General features: G+C 42.1%; 1 protein-coding gene across 1 annotated transcript; it reads right to left on the bottom strand.

The window, feature by feature from the left end:
• Positions 1-312: 312 nt before the first annotated feature.
• dao (D-amino acid oxidase) lies at positions 313-19,290 on the bottom strand. The gene is made up of 11 exons (XM_062958354.1): positions 19,135-19,290; positions 14,973-15,197; positions 13,881-13,995; positions 11,621-11,697; positions 10,153-10,218; positions 8,168-8,222; positions 6,309-6,413; positions 5,977-6,056; positions 4,187-4,304; positions 2,276-2,374; positions 313-2,193 (listed from the first exon to the last, which is right to left on the bottom strand). Exons 2-11 carry the CDS (start codon positions 15,158-15,160, stop codon positions 2,062-2,064), a joined length of 1,035 nt encoding a protein of 344 aa, XP_062814424.1. The 5' UTR covers positions 15,161-15,197; positions 19,135-19,290; the 3' UTR covers positions 313-2,061.
• Between the last annotated feature and the right edge of the window lie 751 nt (positions 19,291-20,041).

Genomic DNA, 20,041 nt, shown 5'->3' with positions numbered 1-20,041 from the left:
TGTAACTTATATAACTCATTACCCATCACATCAGGTGAAGTGTCCATAGTTTGCTCCACGTGTGCACTATCCTCAGGTGACGTGTTCATAGTTCATCCCACGTATGCATCATCCAGCAGCCACATCATTACTGTAGTTTGCATGACCGTATATTGTGAGCAAAGAGCAAATGTCAGGCAGAACATGTCCTGTCAACACTTTCATGGGAAAGCAAGATTTTTGAGTAAGGGTCGTCTAGGTAAGGGATTTTTAGGGTCTTTAAAGAAAATATCCAAGAGTTGCTCCATTAGAAGGAAGAGACAGGGCAGCAGATTTGGATGTCAACACTTTATTATTGGCAAAATAGTAGTGTCAGCTGAAAAACAACGGCCACACCTTCTTGTTGAAATAGGCTTTCAATTATAGTATTTTACAAGCATGCGCAGTAGGCTAACAAACAATGGAATTGTATTGTCAAAGACTTTCATGGCCGGAATCACTGGGTTTCTGTGAGTCTTTTGGGCTGTATACAACCTGAATGGAATTGTCCTGAGTAATAGGCCTGTCCAATCGATGAAAAAAATGTTTCAATTCTCGTTTCTAAAGTAGGGGGCGCTGGCGCTTTGATATAGAAAGTATTTCCGATTTTTTCACCCAAAAATTTCGGATATTTCCGAAAATTCGTAATGATTCTAAATGTTTCTAAAACGGCGGACGCGCATGCGCAATCGCCAAAAAAAAAAAAAAGGAACCCGGGGTGGGGGGGGCTTTTACAGGGCTCTCCCGCCCTCATTTCTTGAGCTATCCTCATCAACCCTAGCCCCCACCTTTGCGTCCATCGCGGAAGCTTCTGATTGGCCGGGGAGCGGCAGCCATGTTAGGCTGCGCTAAGCTCCCATTCTAGGTAGGTTGCGGAAACAAAAAAAAATTAAAAAATATATTTAAAAGAATTTTGGGGGAAAAAAATTAACGAAACATTAAAAGACAATTAGAGAATGGGCCAGCCATGGTTCGAATTACATTGCCGATTGCGCTGTGAGACAATGTCTCGGAATGCGTATCAAAAAGCGAGAACAATCCGAAATAATTCCGATATACGATTCAAAACGATTTTTTGGACATGTCTAGTGTCCGCTGAAAAACTGAACTGCCACACCTTCTTGTTGGAATATGCTTCCAATTATAATATTTTACAAGCATGCGCAGTAGGCTAACAAACAATGGAATTGTATTATCGAAGGCTTTCATGGCCGGAATCACTGGGTTGCTGTGAGTCTTTTGGGCTGTATACAACCCGAATGGAATTGTACTGAGTAATGTAATTCTTAGACATGCGTAGTAAATACCTGGGTCTCTCCCCAGGTATTTTGGCCTACAACTCCCGGAAATCCCAGTGATTTTACCAGTTGTTAGGATTATTAGAAGGCCAAAACATCTGGCCTTCTAAAGAGAACCACTGATTTACACAAATGACTGAATGACTCTGTTTTTTGTGGCCAAATTTGGTATGATTTGGTTCAGTAGTTTTGTTGTCTAGTCAGTCCTACAAACATACGTTACATCTATATATATAAAAGGGTAATGAAATTTCGGCCTAGGACAAAACAACAAAACTACACATCCCAGAATCACTAAACCTGGCTGCACAACCCCTCATCCATGCCTCTACGTTCATACATCCAAAAGCTCCATCTACTCCAGAAAACGGCCAGGCTTTGAAACTGCAAGGCTATTCACTGCTATTCCGCTTGGCCAACAAAGAATTCCCATAAGCCACAGCAACGCGTGGCTGGGCAAAGCTAGTTTTTATAGAGAGAGATTATATTTATTGGACACTGCTTCTAAAACATGGCCATACAGCCTGAAAAACTCACAGCAACCCAGTCATTCCGGCCATGGAAGCCTTCGACAACACATCTCTACACTCACTTCCCACAGACCTCTCGATGCCGTTAGCCACAGATGCAGGTGAAACGTTAGGAATGGCTATACCTCCCGAAAAACGCACAACAACCCACTATATGTGTACTATAGCGGACCCTAGAAGCATGTACCAAAATGTTGGGGGTGCCACAAAGAACCTCAGAGGTTGGATCGGGACGGTTTGTCCGCCGTCTTGCCGTCAAGGATGTTCCCAAACAAGCGGGCGGCCTCCACGGCACAGCCCCAGTGGATGGTGAGACCGAAGCCTCCGTGGCCGTAGTTGTGGATCACCTGGAAAGGAAAGGAAAGTCCATCGTTCCCTGAACTCTCGTAGGGGTGAGTGGGGGCCCGCATCAGGCAGTTGCCTTCCTACCTCGGATGTTGATGTTCCGTGGCGGACCGTCTCACGCTCCAAGCGAACCTTCGTCCGCACCGGGCGGAACCCGGTCCATTCGTCGAGGATCTTGGCTTTCTGGAAAGCATAGCATTGGCTCAGCCTTGAGACGATGACACATTTGAGAGCAGTTCTTGTTAAACATTATATACTATTAAATATTATATTATTCAACAACTATTATTAAATCTAATGTTATAGGGTGTCATGATCTCCGATCTTTGACATCTCCGGACACAGAGCAAGCGCTGACAAAGAACAGATGCCAACCATAAAACGGGCCAGCCATAAAACCTCAATTACCCTCTGGTATGTGAGAGCCCCTATATAAATGGGCTACAGGGAAGATTCTAGGATTCTGTACAATAAAACCTGTTGGAATCTACCAGCGTGTGTCTTGGTGCTTTCTTCTGTGGAAGACTTACCCACAGCACAACTGGAAGAAGAGAACCTAACAATCCACAAAACCTCAATTACCCTCTGGTATGTGAGAGCCCCTATATAAATCTACCAGCATGTGTCTTGATGCTTTCTTCTGTGGAAGACTTACCCACAGCACAACTGGAAGAAGAGAACCCGACAATAATATTGATACTAATATTATCTAATATAATAATAATAATGCAATATAACAGTATTGATTATATAGTATATATTACATGTAAAATTATTAATAATATTGCAGTTAGTGGTATAGTACAATATAGTAACATAGAATGCTAATATTGTGCTATATATATATATATATATATATATATATATATATATATATAATTTAGAATAAAATATATTATTGGTATTACTATACTATTTATATATATATATATATATATATATATATATATATATATATATAATCTAGAATAAAATATATTATCATTGGTGTAATTGTTAGGTTCTCTTCTTAGAGTTGTGCTGTGGGTCAGTCTTCCACCAGAAAAAGCACCAAGACACACGCTGGTAGATTCAAACAGGTTTATTGTACGGAATACCAGAACCTCCTTTTTGGCCCATTTATATAGGGGCTCTCACATGCCAGAGGGTAATTGAGGTTTTATGGATTGTGAGGTTCTCTTCTTCCAGTTGTGCTGTGGGTCAGTCTTCCACAGAAGAAAGCACCAAGACAAACGCTGGGTAGATTCAAACAGGTTTTATTGTATAGAATACCAGAATCTTCTCTTTGGCCCATTTATATAGGGGCTCTCACATACCGGAGGGTAATTGAGGTTTTATGGATTGTGAGGTTCTCTTCTTCCAGTTGTGCTGTGGGTCAGTCTTCCACCAGAAGAAAGCACCAAGACACACGCTGGTAGATTCCAACAGGTTTTATTTTACAGAATACCAGAACCTTCTCTTTGGCCCATTTATATAGGGGCTCTCACATGCCAGAGGGTAATTGAGGTTTTATGGATTGTGAGGTTCTCTTCTTCCAGTTGTGCTGTGGGTCAGTCTTCCACCAGAAGAAAGCACCAAGACACACGCTGGTAGATTCCAACAGGTTTTATTTTACAGAATACCAGAACCTTCTCTTTGGCCCATTTATATAGGGGCTCTCACATGCCAGAGGGTAATTGAGGTTTTATGGATTGTTAGGTTCTCTTCTTCCAGTTGTGCTGTGGGTAAGAAAGCACCAAAACACATGCTGGTAGATTCCAACAGGTTTTATTGTACAGAATACCAGAATCTTCTCTTTAGCCCATTTATATAGGGGCTCTCACATACCAGAGGGTAATTGAGGTTTTATGGCTGGCCCTTTTTATGGCTGGCATCTGTTCTTTGTCAGCGCTTGCTCTGTGTCCGGAGATGTCAAAGATCGGAGATCATGACATCGGGCTATTCTCTTGGTTCGGTCCCCAAACATCATTGGGAGGGTGGCCTTGTGGGCTCTACCTGGAGGCTGGGCATGAGCTCGCAGCAGCTCCGCCAGATGTATTGACGGTCCGATGGGCTGTTGTCTCGGCTCCAGTTCCCCAGCTGGAAGATGCCGCCCAAGGTCACCGTCTTGCTCCTGGGACCAGACACAGAAGAAGACGGGGAATCCGTAAGAGGAGGACCGGGAAGAAGCCAGAGGGATCTGCCCCAGACACACTATAATATATATACATGAGTTATATATTATATTTATAGTGTAGGACTCAGTCTAGATTGACCTTAGGGGACCACTTCCAAATTATTATTATTATTATTATTATTATTATTATTATTATTATTATTATTATTCATAGGAGAATGGGAGTCAGTAGATGACCTTTAGGGGTCCCCTTTCTACTCTATTATTATTATATTATATTTGTAGAATGGGAGCCAATCTAGATGACCTTTAAGGAACCGTTCCAACACTATTATTATTATTATTATTATTATTATTATTATTTATTCATAGGAGAATGGGAGTCAGTAGATGACCTTTAGGGGACCCCTTCCCACTCTATATTATTATTATTATTATTATTATTATTATTATTATTATTATTATTATTATTATTATTATTATTATTCATAGGAGAATGGGAGTCAGTAGATGACCTTTAGGGGTCCCCTTTCTACTCTATTATTATTATATTATATTTGTAGAATGGGAGCCAATCTAGATGACCTTTAAGGAACCGTTCCAACACTATTATTATTATTATTATTCATAGGAGAATTGGAGTCAGTAGATGACCTTTAGGGAACCCCTTCCAACTTTATTATTATTATTATTATTATTATTATTATTATCTTTACAGAATGAGAGCCATTCTAGATGACCTCTGGGGAACTCTTCCAACTCTTATTATTATTATTATTATTATTTATTCATAGGAGAATGGGAGTCAGTAGATGACCTTTAGGGGACCCCTTCCAACTCTATATTATTATTATTATTATTATTATTATTATGATAGAATGGGAGTCAGTCTGGATGACCTTTAAGGGACCCCTTCCAACTCTATTATTATATTTACAGAACGGGAGTGAGTCTAGATGACCTTTAGGAGACCCCTTCCCACTCTATATTATTATTATTATTATTATTATTATTATTATTATTATTATTATAGAATGAGAGTCAGTCTAGATGACCTTTAAGGGACCCCTTCCTACTCTATTATTATTATTATATTTACAGAATGGGAGTGAGTCTAGATGACCTTTAAGGGACCCTTCCAACTCTATTATTATTATTATTATTATTATTATTATTATTATTATTATTATTATTAGAATGGGAGTCAGTCTAGATCACCTTTAGGGCCATTCCAACTCTTATTGTTATATTATATTTCTAGAATGGAAGTTAGTCTAGATGACCTTTAGGGACCCCTTCCAACTCTATTATTATTATTATTATTTTATTGTATGTCACAGCAAAGAAGATAGCTATGCTGGATTTCATATCACAAAATCACAAGTCGAACACTTCCCAAGTGTCTAGGACTGTGTGATGTATTTTCGGATGATGCGTGCAGATCCCATCATCACATAATAATAATAATAATAATAATAATTATTATTATTATTATTATTATTATTATTATTATTATTATTATTATTTCATATAACAGGAAGTCTCCTCTTCCCTGGGGAGCTGGCTATGGCTGGGAGGCGGATTTCAAGGCGACTGCAAGACGAAACTCGTCCCATTGTCGGACTCCTTTTTTTGCTCGGACTCCCTCCGGGGGCTTCTCCTCACTCACCCAGGGATGACATATGGGGTTGTGTAGATTTCGGATTCCCGATGGGTGATGACGAAATGCTTGACCCAGGGGGCCTCCACCTGCCAAACCAGAACAGAGGCGACACTAGCATTCGGCGAGCCTGCCAGCATTTCCAGAAATCCGTTGAGCATAGCAGAGAAGCCCTGGAAATAACACGGGAGGTGCCGGGCCTTCTCTTCTTTAGGGAATGCCTTCCCCTTGGAGACCCCACCCACACCGCCAGGTCGAGACATTTGTGCTTTTCTAACACCACCACGTCAAGAGGAACAACCACATCCCACCTCACAACCAGAACTAGAACCAGAACTCACCTTGATGATCTGCCCGCGGCCCGGGCACAGCTCAGGATCCGGCTGCAGTTCTCCGGCCCGAATCCCCGTGCAGTTGACAATGACGTTGACGCCTTGAGCTGTCAACTGACCACAAGTCACATTGAAGGTGGTCTCCCTCTCTCTCTTACCTTCTCCTCGCCTGGACGAGGCTCCCAAAGCCCACCCTATCAATCCAAGAATGGTCCTCCCGATGGGATTGGATCACAACACCAAGTACTATCAGCCAACGTGGTTTGAAGCCCAAGCTTCACAAACCAAATGGTGGACACTCCATGTGTTGTTGGAGGCTTTAATGGCCGGAATCACAGGGTTGTTGTATGTTTTCCGGGCTGTCTGACCATGTTCCAGAAGCATTATCTCCTGACGTTTCACCCACATCTATGGCAGGCATCCTCAGAGGTTGGGAGGTATGGAGAAACTAAACAAGGAAGGTTTATATATCTGTGGAAGTTCTAGGTGGGGGGAAGAACTCTTGTCTGTTGGAGACCCAGTGTGAATGTTGTAATTAATCACCTTTGTTAGCATTAAGTGGCCTTCCCAGCCTCACATCCCAGCCTGGGGGAACCCTTTGTTCAGAGTCGCTAACTGTTCCTGATTGATTCCTGTCTGGGATTCTTTTGGACAATGTCAACAGAAAGGAGAAAACCATGAAAATGAACAGAATCTGGCGACCAGTATTAAAAAACTCAAAAATCCGGACAGTAAATAATAATAATAATAATAATAATAATAATAATAATAATAATAATAATAATACTTTATTTTTCTATCCCGCCACCATCTCCCCGAAGGGACTCAGGGCGGCTCTCATGGGGCCAAGCCCAGAACAAAAACAAAATATAACAGTTACAATGAATATCTAAAGCTAAAAACTATGATACAACAGTCAAATAAAATCAGCAATTGAAACATAGCATACAATAAAAACACATAATAACCAAGGCAAATGAAGTAATGATACAAACATCAACCACTATAGATAAGAAAACAGAAGAATTACAGACAGAATTCAATCAGGGGCAGCTAATAACTCTGGACAAAGGATTCCCCCAGGCCAGGATGTGAGGCTGGGAAGGCAATTCAATGCTAACAAAGGTGATTAATTACAACATTCACACTGGCCTTCTACTGACAAGAGTTCTTCCCCCCACCCAGGACCTTCCACAGATATATAAACCTTCCTTGCTTAGATTTTTCCAGTATACCTCACAACCTCTGAGGATGCCTGCCATAGATGTGGGAGAAACGTCAGGAGAGAATGCTTCTGGAACATGGCCAGACAGCCTGGAAAACACACAACAACCTGGACACTTCTCGTCCAAGGCAGTATTCACAAACTAAACGGTGGACACTCCTCGTCCAAGGGAGTCTAAACAATGCTACGGCCTGTCCCTCAAATATATTCCCGAATAAGATCAGGATCAGAGATTGTAAACATAGTTTTATTTCTGAAGAAGCAAAACCCATCTGAATGGGAATCTATAATAATGCCAGAATAATGCCACAGCCATTGGCAAAACGGAGCCTCTTATACAGGCACACATTGGACTCTAATGCAAGGTCCAGGCCCCTGTTTGGGGGCCAAATGAAGAGCCCGGCTTTCCTTGAAATACCTATCGCTGGCCTTGTTTCCCAATCAAGATCAGTAACAGAAAGGATTATAAATCTAGTTTTATTTCTGAAGAAGTGGGTCTCTGTCATGGCAGGATCAGGCCACACCGAAGTTAGAAAATTGAGCTTCTTTTATACACGACCGTTGCTCACTCCACCCCACTCTGCTTTCACCTGACCGATAACACCTTTGCCGTCTCCGTGCCATAACTACTTCCCAAACTAACCTCCTGGAAGGACTGGATTTTCCGGTGAAAGAACTTGACGCCCCGCAGCTTCAGCCTTGAACAGAATAAATAATAATAATAATTTTTAAAAAACAGTACAAGAAAACCGCACTACAAACTAGAGCTGACAGCTGGCACAACAAGACATTGCATGGAAAGTTCCTTGACAAAATTGAAGGAAAAGCTGATAAGGAGAAGACCTGGCTGTGGCTCACGAATGGGACCCTGAAGAAGGAGACAGAAGGCCTGATCCTTGCAGCCCAGGAGCAAGACATCAGGACAAAGGCCATTAATAATAATAATAATAATAATAATAATAATAATAATAATAATAATAATAATAATAGAAGACCTGGCTCTGGCTCACGAATGGGACCCTGAAGAAGGAGACAGAAGGCCTGATCCTTGCAGCCCAGGAGCAAGCCATTAGGACAAATGCAATTAAGGCCAAGATCGAAAAATCAGCTGATGACCCAAAATGCAGACTGTGCAAGGAAACTGACGAAACCATTGATCATATCCTCAGCTGCTGTAAGAAAATTGCACAGACAGACTACAAACAGAGGCACAACTATGTGGCCCAAATGATTCATTGGAACTTATGCCTCAAGTCCCACCTGCCAGCAGCAAAGAACTGGTGGGATCACAAACCTGCAAAAGTATTGGAAAATGAGCACGCAAAGAGACTGTGGGACTTCCGAATCCAGACTGACAAAGTTCTGGAACACAACACACCAGACATCACAGTTGTGGAAAAGAAAAAGGTTTGGATCATTGGTGTCGCCATCCCAGGTGACAGTCGCATTGAAGAAAAACAACAGGAAAAACTCAGCCGCTCTCAGGACCTCAAGATTGAACTTCAAAGACTCTGGCAGAAACCAGTGCAGGTGGTCCCGGTGGTGATGGGCACACTGGGTGTCGTGCAGAAAGATCTCAGCCAGCATTTGGAAACAATAGACATTGACAAAATCACCATCTGCCAACTGCAAAAGGCCACCCAACTGGGATCTGCGTGCATCATCCGAAAATACATCACACAGTCCTAGACACTTGGGAAGTGTTCGACTTGTGGTTTTGTGATACGAAATCCAGCATATCTATCTTGTTTGCTGTGTCATAATAAAGTAATAATAATAATAATAATAATAATAATAATAATAATAATAATAATAATAATAATTTAGTGTCTTGCTTGTTGCACCTCGGCGAGCTTGTTGCTCGCAGCAGCCAGGAAGATACCAAGTGTAAAAGTCAAAACAATTTATTAAAAAAGAGTAAAACACTATGGAGTAAATCTTATATATATAAAAATGCAATGTTCGTTTTATTATGGAGTAAACAACAAAACTACTGAACCAAACACACCAAATGTGGCCACAAAAGACATCGTCATCCAAAATATGTCTTTCAATTAAAAAAAATGAAAATAAAGTCCAAATTAGAGGGAGAGGAATAACTGTTTTTATCCAATTGATGCCAGTTAGAAGGCTAAACTCTGCCCACTCAGCCATTTAATGGCACCCAGGGCCTCTTCAATCAGGCCTCTTCCACACTGCCTATAAAATACAGATTATCTGATTTAAACTGGATTATATGGCAATGTAGACTCAAGGCCCACACAGCTATATAACCCAGAATGCCAAGGCACGTAATCCACAGTATCTGCTTTGAACTAGATTATCTTGAGTCCACACTGCCACATAATCCAGTTCAGTGTGGATTTTATACAGCTGTGTAGAAGGGGCCTCATAGAATCCAGTTCTAAGCAGATAATATAAGATTATCAATATAATAATGACTGTGGTATAATAATACAGAACAATATAATCTCTAAAAACAGGACAGTAGATAAAGAGCAACACTCTGAAAACAGGGAAATTGGGAAATCCAGGCAGGAAACAACCAGGCGAATTGCAGAAGCCTCACGGAATAGGGTGTTTTCCAAACACGTTACTCCCCGTGGATGAGTATCCATACTTACGTACCTGTTCGTAAGCCACGGTAAGTAGCTTTTACCTTCCAGGATCAGGGCTGTGTTGAACCACCCGTAGCTGAAAACAGAAGAAAAACCAGGGAAATGCCATTGTGTGTGTGATATAATATAGTATAATAATATTAATAATATTAGTATGCTAATATAATATTAGAATAATACAATAACGGGAACTGGTGGGGTGAGTGAGTAAGAGCGAGAGAGAACAAGGGAGGGCCTTTGCCGCTCTCCTTCACTCGCCCGCCCTCCGTCCCTCGCTCACTCACCTGGCTGAGTTCCGGCAGCACCGGGACCTGGCGGGGTGAGTGAGTAAGAGCGAGAGAGAACAAGGGAGGGCCTTTGCCGCCCTACTTCACTCACCAGCCCTCTGTCCCTCGTTCACTCACCCGGCTGGGTTCCAACAGCACCGGGACCTGGTGGGGTGAGTGAGTGAGTGAGAGAGCGAGAGAGAGCAAGGGAGGGACTTTGCCACCCTCCTTCACTCGCCCGCCCTCCGTCCCTCGCTCACTCACCTGGCTGAGTTCCGGCAGCACCGGGACCTGGCGGGGTGAGTGAGTAAGAGCGAGAGAGAACAAGGGAGGGCCTTTGCCGCCCTACTTCACTCACCAGCCCTCTGTCCCTCGTTCACTCACCCGGCTGGGTTCCAACAGCACCGGGACCTGGTGGGGTGAGTGAGTGAGTGAGAGAGCGAGAGAGAGCAAGGGAGGGACTTTGCCACCCTCCTTCACTCGCCCGCCCTCCATCCCTTGCTCACTCACCCGGCTGGGTTCCAACAGCACCGGGACATGGCGAGGTGAGTGAGAGAGAGAGAGAGCAAGAGAGAGTGAGGTAGGGCCTTTGCTGCTCTCCTTCACTCATGCACCCTCCATCCCTCACTCACTTACCCGGCTGGGTTCCGGCAGCACTGGGACCTGGCAGGGTGAGTGAGTAAGAACGAGAGAGAGTGAGGGAGGGCTTTTGCCGCCCTACTTCACTCACCAGCCCTCTGTCCCTCGCTCACTCACCCGGCAGGTTTCCGGCAGCACCGGGACCTGGTAGGGTGAGTGAGTAAGAGCAAGAGTGAGCGAGGGAGGGCCTTTGCTGCTCTCCTTCACTCGCCCACCCTCCATCCCTCGCTCACTCACCCGGCTGGGTTCTGGCAGCACCGGGACCTGGCGGGGTGAGTGAGAGAGAGAGAGAGAAAGAGCGAGGGAGGACATTTGCAGTCGGATAATACGGAGTGTCGGATAAGCGGGACTCTACTGTAACTACAGACAACAACAACAGTTCCTCGGTTCCTCGGGATAAGGTTAATGGACCTCCTCTCCCAGAAGCCTTTCATGACAGGAGACTCCGGTGTCCGGAATCGCCTCTCGGGCTCTTCAATAAAACCGACCGGAGACGAGGCTGCAACAGGATCTTACGAGCAAACCGAACAACGTTCCGAACGACCCACATGGGTCTAAACAAAGTCTCCAGACCTGTAGCCGGGAAAGAGTTCCAGCTCCTTCGGGGACAAGTGCCGGAATCCCAAGACGGTGTCCTTCCACGAGGGGTCCTGCGGGGAGAGGGAGCGCTCTCTTGAACCCGGACCCGGCCGATTGGCACGAGGGTTGAATGAAGAGTAATGCCTCCACCTTCGTCCCCTACTTCGCACTTTAACAACACAACCGTTCAATGCTAAGGCTTCCCGCCAAATGGATCTAACTGTAGAGGAGCGTCAGTACCCACCACAGACCAGGACGGTCATCTGTTGAGGAGCCGCGAAGGTGGAGGCATTACTTTTTATTCAACCCTCGTATAATAAAAATCAATTTATGTATGTATGTAGGCGAGTATGTATATTTCCGGCAGCTTTCCTATTGGCTCCCACTTCCGGAGACCACTGTGACCCCCACGAATGACGGATCTGGACCAAACTTGGTACACGGACCCAACATGGACAACTGTGGATACTACCAGGATTTGGGGGTGATTGGGTTTGGAATATGGGAGTTGTAGTTCACCCTTATCCAGAGAATACTGAAACCAGCTGATGACGGATCTGGACCAAACTTGGTACACGGACCCAACATGGACAACTGTGGATACTGGCAGAGTTTGGAGGTGATTGAGCTTGGAATATGGGAGTTGTAGTTCACCCTTATCCAGAGAACACTGAACCCAGCTGATGACGGATCTGGACCAAACTTGGTACACGGACCCAACATGGACAACTGTGGATACTGGCAGAGTTTGGAGGTGATTGAGCTTGGAATATGGGAGTTGTAGTTCACCCTTATCCAGAGAACACTGAACCCAGCTGATGACGGATCTGGACCAAACTTGGTACACGGACCCAACATGGACAACTGTGGATACTGGCAGAGTTTGGAGGTGATTGAGCTTGGAATATGGGAGTTGTAGTTCACCCTTATCCAGAGAACACTGAACCCAGCTGATGACGGATCTGGACCAAACTTGGTACACGGACCCAACATGGACAACTGTGGATACTGGCAGAGTTTGGAGGTGATTGAGCTTGGAATATGGGAGTTGTAGTTCACCCTTATCCAGAGAACACTGAACCCAGCTGATGACGGATCTGGACCAAACTTGTTACACGGACCCAACATGGACAACTGTGGATAATGGCAGAGTTTGGAGGTGATTGAGCTTGGAATATGGGAGTTGTAGTTCACCCTTATCCAGAGAACACTGAACCCAGCTGATGACGGATCTGGACCAAACTTGGTACACGGACCCAACATGGACAACTGTGGATACTGGCAGAGTTTGGAGGTGATTGAGCTTGGAATATGGGAGTTGTAGTTCATCCTTATCCATAGAATACTGAACCCAGCTGATGACGGATCTGGACCAAACTTGGTACACGGACCCAACATGGACAACTGTGGATAATGGCAGAGTTTGGAGGTGATTGAGCTTGGAATATGGGAGTTGTAGTTCACCCTTATCCATAGAATACTGAACCCAGCTGATGACGGATCTGGACCAAACTTGGTACACGGACCCAACATGGACAACTGTGGATACTGGCAGAGTTTGGAGGTGATTGAGCTTGGAATATGGGAGTTGTAGTTCACCCTTATCCATAGAATACTGAACCCAGCTGATGACGGATCTGGACCAAACTTGGTACACGGACCCAACATGGACAACTGTGGATACTGGCAGAGTTTGGAGGTGATTGAGCTTGGAATATGGGAGTTGTAGTTCATCCTTATCCATAGAATACTGAACCCAGCTGATGACGGATCTGGACCAAACTTGGTACACGGACCCAACATGGACAACTGTGGATACTGGCAGAGTTTGGAGGTGATTGAGCTTGGAATATGGGAGTTGTAGTTCACCCTTATCCAGAGAACACTGAACCCAGCTGATGACGGATCTGGACCAAACTTGGTACACGGACCCAACATGAACAACTTTGGATAATGGCAGGGTTTGGGGGTGATTGAGCTTGGAATATGGGAGTTGTAGTTCACCCTTATCCAGAGAATACTGAACCCAGCTGATGATGAATCTGGACCAAACTTGGTACACGGACCCAACATGGACAACTGTGGATTCTGCCAGAGTTTGGTTAGGATTGTCCCACGATTTGAGGAGTTGTAGTTCACCCATATCCTTATGCATTTTCTGATGTGAGCATTCATAAAAGAACAAAAGCACAGACTCTTTCCCCCTAATAAATAGCGTTACAAACACACGTTTCCTTCCAGCTTTGCTACTTACTGGAACGGGCTCTGTGAAGAGATTGTATCCCGAGATGAGAAACAAGCCCATCTCTTTGGCTTCGGGCGAGTTGAGATGCTGGAGCAGATAGTCAAAGGTCTCTTTGTTCCAGAAACTTGGAGAGGAAACGAGAGAAAGTGAGGCGATGCAACAATTTAATATAATAATAACATAATCTAATAATAATTTATATATATAAAAATATAAACAACAAAACCACTGAACCCAATTGCACCAAATTCGGCCACAAAAAACATAGTCATCCAAAATATGTCTTTCAAACAAAAAAACAAAAAATAAATAAAGTCCAAATTAGAGGAAAAGGAAGAACTGTTTTTATCCAATTGCTGCCAGTTAGAAGGCTAAACTCCGCCCACTCAGCCATTTAATGGCGCCCAGGGCCTCTTCAACCAGCCCTCTTCCACACTGCCTATAAAATATAAATTATCTGATTTGAACTGGATTATATGGCAGTGTAGACTCAAGGCCCTTCCACACAGCTACATAATCCACAGTATCTGTTTTGAACAGGATTATCTTGAGTCCACACTGCCACATAATCCAGTTCAGTGTGGATATTATACAGCTGTGTAGACGGGGCCTCATATAATCCAGTTCTAAGAAGATAATATAAATATATATATATTTAATCATTATTGTGGTATAATAATATAGAACAATATAATCTCTAAAACCAGGACAGTAAATAAAGAGCAACACTCTGAAAGCAGGGAAATTGGGAATTCCAGAAAGGAAACAATCAGGGCCAGCTAACACCTCCCAACAAAGGATTCCCTAAGGGAGGAAGCAGCCAGGCTTTGAAGCTGCAAGGCCATTAAATGCTAATTTCGGCATTCATTCTTCAGAGCAACACTCTGAAAGCAGGGAAATTGGGAATTCCAGGGCCAGCTAACACCTCCCAACAAAGGATTATCCCAGGCAGGAAGCAGACAGGCTTTGTAGCAAGGCTGCAAGGCTATTCACTGCTATTCCACCTAGCCAACAAATGAGTCCCATGAGCCACATCAACATGTAGCCGGGCACAGCTAGTATAATATATTTATTATATTATGTTTTTAACCGTGCACGTACGTCTCTTGGGCATTTCCGTGGTCGTCCACGTAGGGCTGCCAGAGTCCGGCCGCTCCGTCGCTGGTGGTGTGCGGGGTGAAGGTGTCGGCGTAGACCTCCACTTCCAGACCGGTCGAATGGTGTTGTTCGTGGATGCAGAGGGCCGTGGACAGGCCTATGACCCCCGCCCCAACCACAGCGACACGCATGACGGGACCTGGACGGGGTGCGAAAGAGCTCCTCTTCCTGGAATAAGAGCATTAGAAATGTGAAAAAACACCTGTAATGAAGTACGAATTTTTGGTTTACCGATGTCATGTTTAATTGTGTGTTTGTGTTTTAAACGGGTAAGTATTACAGTTATTGCCTCTCAGCACTCAGAGGCTGGTTGCCATGGAGAAGTAGGCGGAGCCAACTGCCCTTTAGTTGAAGAAGTGCAGAGTTTAAAAAAAGAGAGTCAGTCTGTGCTCTGATGAGGCACAGGGAAGACTGATCCTAGGTTGAGGGGATCAAGGAGACTCAATTGGTCATTTTGAGTCGGTTTAAAATAAGTTTGGTGACTTATTTAATGTAGTCTGTGCTCTGATGAGGCACAGGGAAGACTGATCCTAGGTTGAGGGGATCAAGGAGACTCAATTGGTCATTTTGAGTCGGTTTAAAATAAGTTTGGTGACTTATTTAATGTAGTCTGTGCTCTGATGAGGCACAGGGAAGATTGATCCTAGGTTGATGGGATCAAGGGGACTCAATTGTTCTTTTTGAGTCGGTTTAAAATAAGTTTGGTAACTTATTTAATGTAGTCTGTGTCCTGGTAAGGAACAGAGAATCTGTGATCGTGTATCACAGGGGTGACTGGGGTTTAAAAGTAGCAGAGAAAGAAGTTTTAACTACTTTAAGTAAAAGAAGTGACACTTTAGAGCAGGGGTCCCCAAACTAAGGCCCGGGGGCCGGATGCGGCCCTCCAAGGTAATTTACCTGGCCCCCACCCTCATTTATAATATAATATTTTTATATCAGTTTTAATAATATAATATATTGTATATACATATAATATTGATAAGAATATTATCATTTTATACAATATAATACTAACAATAATACCATATAATAATATTAATTATATGTTATATATTACATACAATATTACAGTATAGTGGTATAGTTCAATATAGTAATATATAATGCTAATATTGTGCTATGCTAATAATATAATATATTGTATGTACATACAGCTGCTCTGAGTCCCCTTCGGGGTGAGAAGGGTGGGATATAAATGTAGTAAATAAATGTAGTAAATGAATAAATAAATAATTTTGGACTTAGGCTCGCCCAAAGTCTGAAATGAATTGAAGACACACAACAACAACAACAACAACAACAACAACAACAACAACCCTAATTAACCTGACTATCTCATTGGCCAGAAGCAGGACCACACTTCCCATTGAAATCCTGATAGGTTTATGTTGGTTAAAATTATTTTCATTTTTAAATATTGTATTGTTTTTCATTGTTATTGTTGTTTTGCACTACAAATAAGATATGTGCAGTGTGCATAGGAATTTGTTCGGTTTTTCCCCCCAAATGATAATTCGGCCTCTCCACAGTCTGAAGGATTGTGGACCGGCCCTCGGCTTGAAAAGTTTGGGGACCCCTGCTTTAGAGAGTTTGATTCATCTCATTCTAGTATTGTAACTGTTAATAAAAATACCTCCAAGTGAGAAACAACATTGTAACCACTAAGCTCTGTGTCTAAATAAACTTGTTATTGTTCTTCCAACATCGCAAATATTACAAACCAAGTTACGTTACAATCTAAAGTGAATAAGAAGAAGGAAGAAAAAAAAGCAAAAGGTCTCCTCCATGAGTCTTTGATGGTTGCATCTTTACAAATCGGTGGCGGTTGTTATTAGCTCTTTACAACACGGATCTTAGTAAAATACCCTCCACTTAAGGTTGATCTAAATATTGACAAAAAACCACGTTTGTTCCCATCGTCCATGAGAAGATTTATGGCCTTGCTTATGAGTGTGCGCTCACTTTCCCTGGATCTGTATCCCAAAAAGTCCAGAAGCTTGAATGGAAATAAGAGAAAGTAAGGTGATGCAAAATTTTAATATAATAATAACATAATCTAATAATTATCTAGATATATAAAAGGGTAATGACGTTTCGGCCTAGGACAAAACAACAAAACTACACATCCCAGAAACACGAAACTAGGCAGCACAACCCATCATCCATGCCTCTACGTTCATACAACAAAAAGAAAAGAAAAAGCCCATCTTCCGCCACATTTCAATGCTGGTGGAGTTTAGGGAAAACGACCTATTTGGGAGTTGGGGTTGCTGGGATTTATAGTTCACTTACTATTAATGAGTATTCTGAACCCCAGCAATGATGGAATTGGACCAAACTTGGCACACAGAACTCCCATGACCTATAGAAAACATTGAAGGGTTTTGGTGGAAACTTGGGGTGAATTGACCTTGATTTTGGGGGAGTTGTAGTTCACCTTCATCCAGAGAGCACTGGGAACCCAAACAATGTTAGATCTGGACCAAACTTGGCACACAGACCCGATATGTTCACATTTCAATGATGGTGGAGTTTAATGGAAATTGGCCTTGATACTTGGGAGTTGGAGTCGATGGGATGTATAGTTCACCTACAATTAATGAGTACTCCGAACCCCACCAGTGACGGATCTGGACCAAACTTGGCACACAGACCCGATATGTTCACATTTCAATGCTGGTGCAGTCTAGGAAAAAATTGGCCTTGATATTTGGGAGTTGGAGTTGCTGGGATTTATAGTTCACCTAAAATCAACAAGCACTTCGAATCCCACCAATGATGGATTTTGACCAAACTTGGCACACTGTCATGATCTCCAATCTTTGACATCTCCGGTCGGCTGACAAAGAACAGATGCCAGCCATAAAACGGGCCAGCCATAAAACCTCAATTACCCTGTAGTATGTGAGAGCCCATATATACATGGGCCAAAGAGAAGGTTCTGGTATTCTGTACAAGTTGTCGGGTTCTCTTCTCCGAGTTGTGCTGTGGGTCAGTCTTCCACCAGAAAAAGCACCAAGACACATGCTGGTAGATTCCAACAGGTTTTATTTTACAGAATACCAGAACCTTCTCTTTGGCCCATTTATATAGGGGCTCTCACATACCAGAGGGTCATTGAGGTTTTGTGGATTGTTAGGTTCTCTTCTTCCAGTTGTGCTGTGGGTCAGTCTTCCACCAGAAAAAGCACCAAGACACACGCTGGTAGATTCCAACAGGTTTTATTGTACAGAATCCCATAATCTTCTCTGTAGCCCATTTATATAGGGGCTCTAACATACCAGAGGGTCATTGAGGTTTTATGGATTGTTAGGTTCTCTTCTCCCAGTTGTGCTGTGGGTCAGTCTTCCACCAGAAAAAGCACTGGCAGATTCCAAGAGGTTTTATTGTACAGAATCCCAGAACCTTCTCTTTGGCCCATTTATATAGGGGCTCTCACATACCAGAGGGTCATTGAGGTTTTGTGGATTGTTAGGTTCTCTTCTCCCAGTTGTGCTGTGGGTTAGACTTCCACCAGAAAAAGCACTGGCAGATTCCAAGAGGTTTTATTGTACAGAATACCAGAACCTTCTTTTTGGTCCATTTATATAGGGGCTCTCACATACCAGAGGGTCATTGAGGTTTTGTGGATTGTTAGGTTCTCTTCTCCCAGTTGTGCTGTGGGTTAGTCTTCCACCAGAAAAAGCACTGGTAGATTCCAAGAGGTTTTATTGTACAGAATCCCAGAATCTTCTCTGTAGCCCATTTATATAGGGGCTCTCACATACCAGAGGGTCATTGAGGTTTTATGGCTGGCATCTGTTCTTTGTCAGTCGACCGGAGATGTCAAAGATTGGAGATCATGACACACACATAACCCCCATGACTAATAGAAAATACTGGAGGTTGGATGGGCATTGCCCTTGAGTTTGGGAGTTATAGTTCACCTACATCCAGAGAGCACTGAGGACTCAAACAACGATGGATCTGGACCAAACTTGGCACACAGACCCAACATGGCCAACTTTGAATACTGGTGGGGTTTAGGGGAAATTGGCCTTGCATTCTGGGAGTTGTAGTTCACCCACACCCTTATGTATTTAGTAATGGGAGCATTGCAACTTACCTAACCTAGAAGGAATCTTGAAATCCGTGAACGAGTCTCCCGCTCTTTGGACTTTGCAAGTTGGGAAAGAAAGCGAGCCAGGTCCAAATTCCACAAGACAGGGCGGAGCACAACTGGCACAATTCCTGGCATTGTGCAATAATAGTAACTACAATAATATAATCTTGGAAATAAGAAGATATAAAATAATATTATAAGATAATGTCCAATAAGAATAATATTATATTAATAGTAATATAATAATAATATAATGCGAAATAATGTAAGATAAGGTCCACTAATAAGAAGAATAAATTATAATAGAAATAGTAATATAATAATAATTTATAATAGAAATAATATAATGCAAAATAATGTAAAATATTGTCCAATAATAATATTATAATAAGAATAGAAAAAATATAATATAAAATAAAATAATGTAAAATAATAATAATATATAATAAGAATAGAAATAAAATAAAATAAAATAACGTCCAATAATAACATATAACAATAAGAATAGAAATAATATAATATAATATAAAATAATGTAAAATAATGTGCAATAATAATAATATATAACAATAGAAATAAAATAAAATAATGTAAAACAATGTGCAATAATAATAATATATAACAATAGACATAAAATAAAATAATGTAAAATAATGTGGGATAATGATAATATATAATAAGAATAGAAATAATATAAAAGAAAATAATGTCCAATAATAATATATATAATAAAAATTAATAGAAATACTGTAGTATAATATAAAATGATGTAAGATAATGCCCAATAATAATATTATAATAATATTATAATAATAGAAACAGTAATTTAATAATAATAATAATAATAATAATAATTTATTATTATGGAAAATAATAGTATTATAATATAATACAATAATAATATAATATA

The sequence above is a fragment of the Anolis carolinensis genome, chromosome X (assembly GCF_035594765.1).
Source record: "Anolis carolinensis isolate JA03-04 chromosome X, rAnoCar3.1.pri, whole genome shotgun sequence".
Taxonomy (NCBI): domain Eukaryota; kingdom Metazoa; phylum Chordata; class Lepidosauria; order Squamata; family Dactyloidae; genus Anolis; species Anolis carolinensis.
Note: the sequence above shows the minus strand (reverse complement) of the source record. Positions and strands in the feature narration are given on the sequence as shown.

Excerpts from the sequence above, each read along its gene's own strand:
- dao (XM_062958354.1), bottom strand. The coding sequence starts at position 15,160 with ATGCGTGTCGCTGTGGTTGGGGCGGGGGTCATAGGCCTGTCCACGGCC. Across the intron at positions 6,057-6,308 it reads GCCGCGGGCAGATCATCAAG|GTGGAGGCCCCCTGGGTCAA; the intron begins GTGAGTTCTGGT and ends CTGGTTTGGCAG. Across the intron at positions 2,194-2,275 it reads ACGGAACATCAACATCCGAG|GTGATCCACAACTACGGCCA; the intron begins GTAGGAAGGCAA and ends TTTCCTTTCCAG.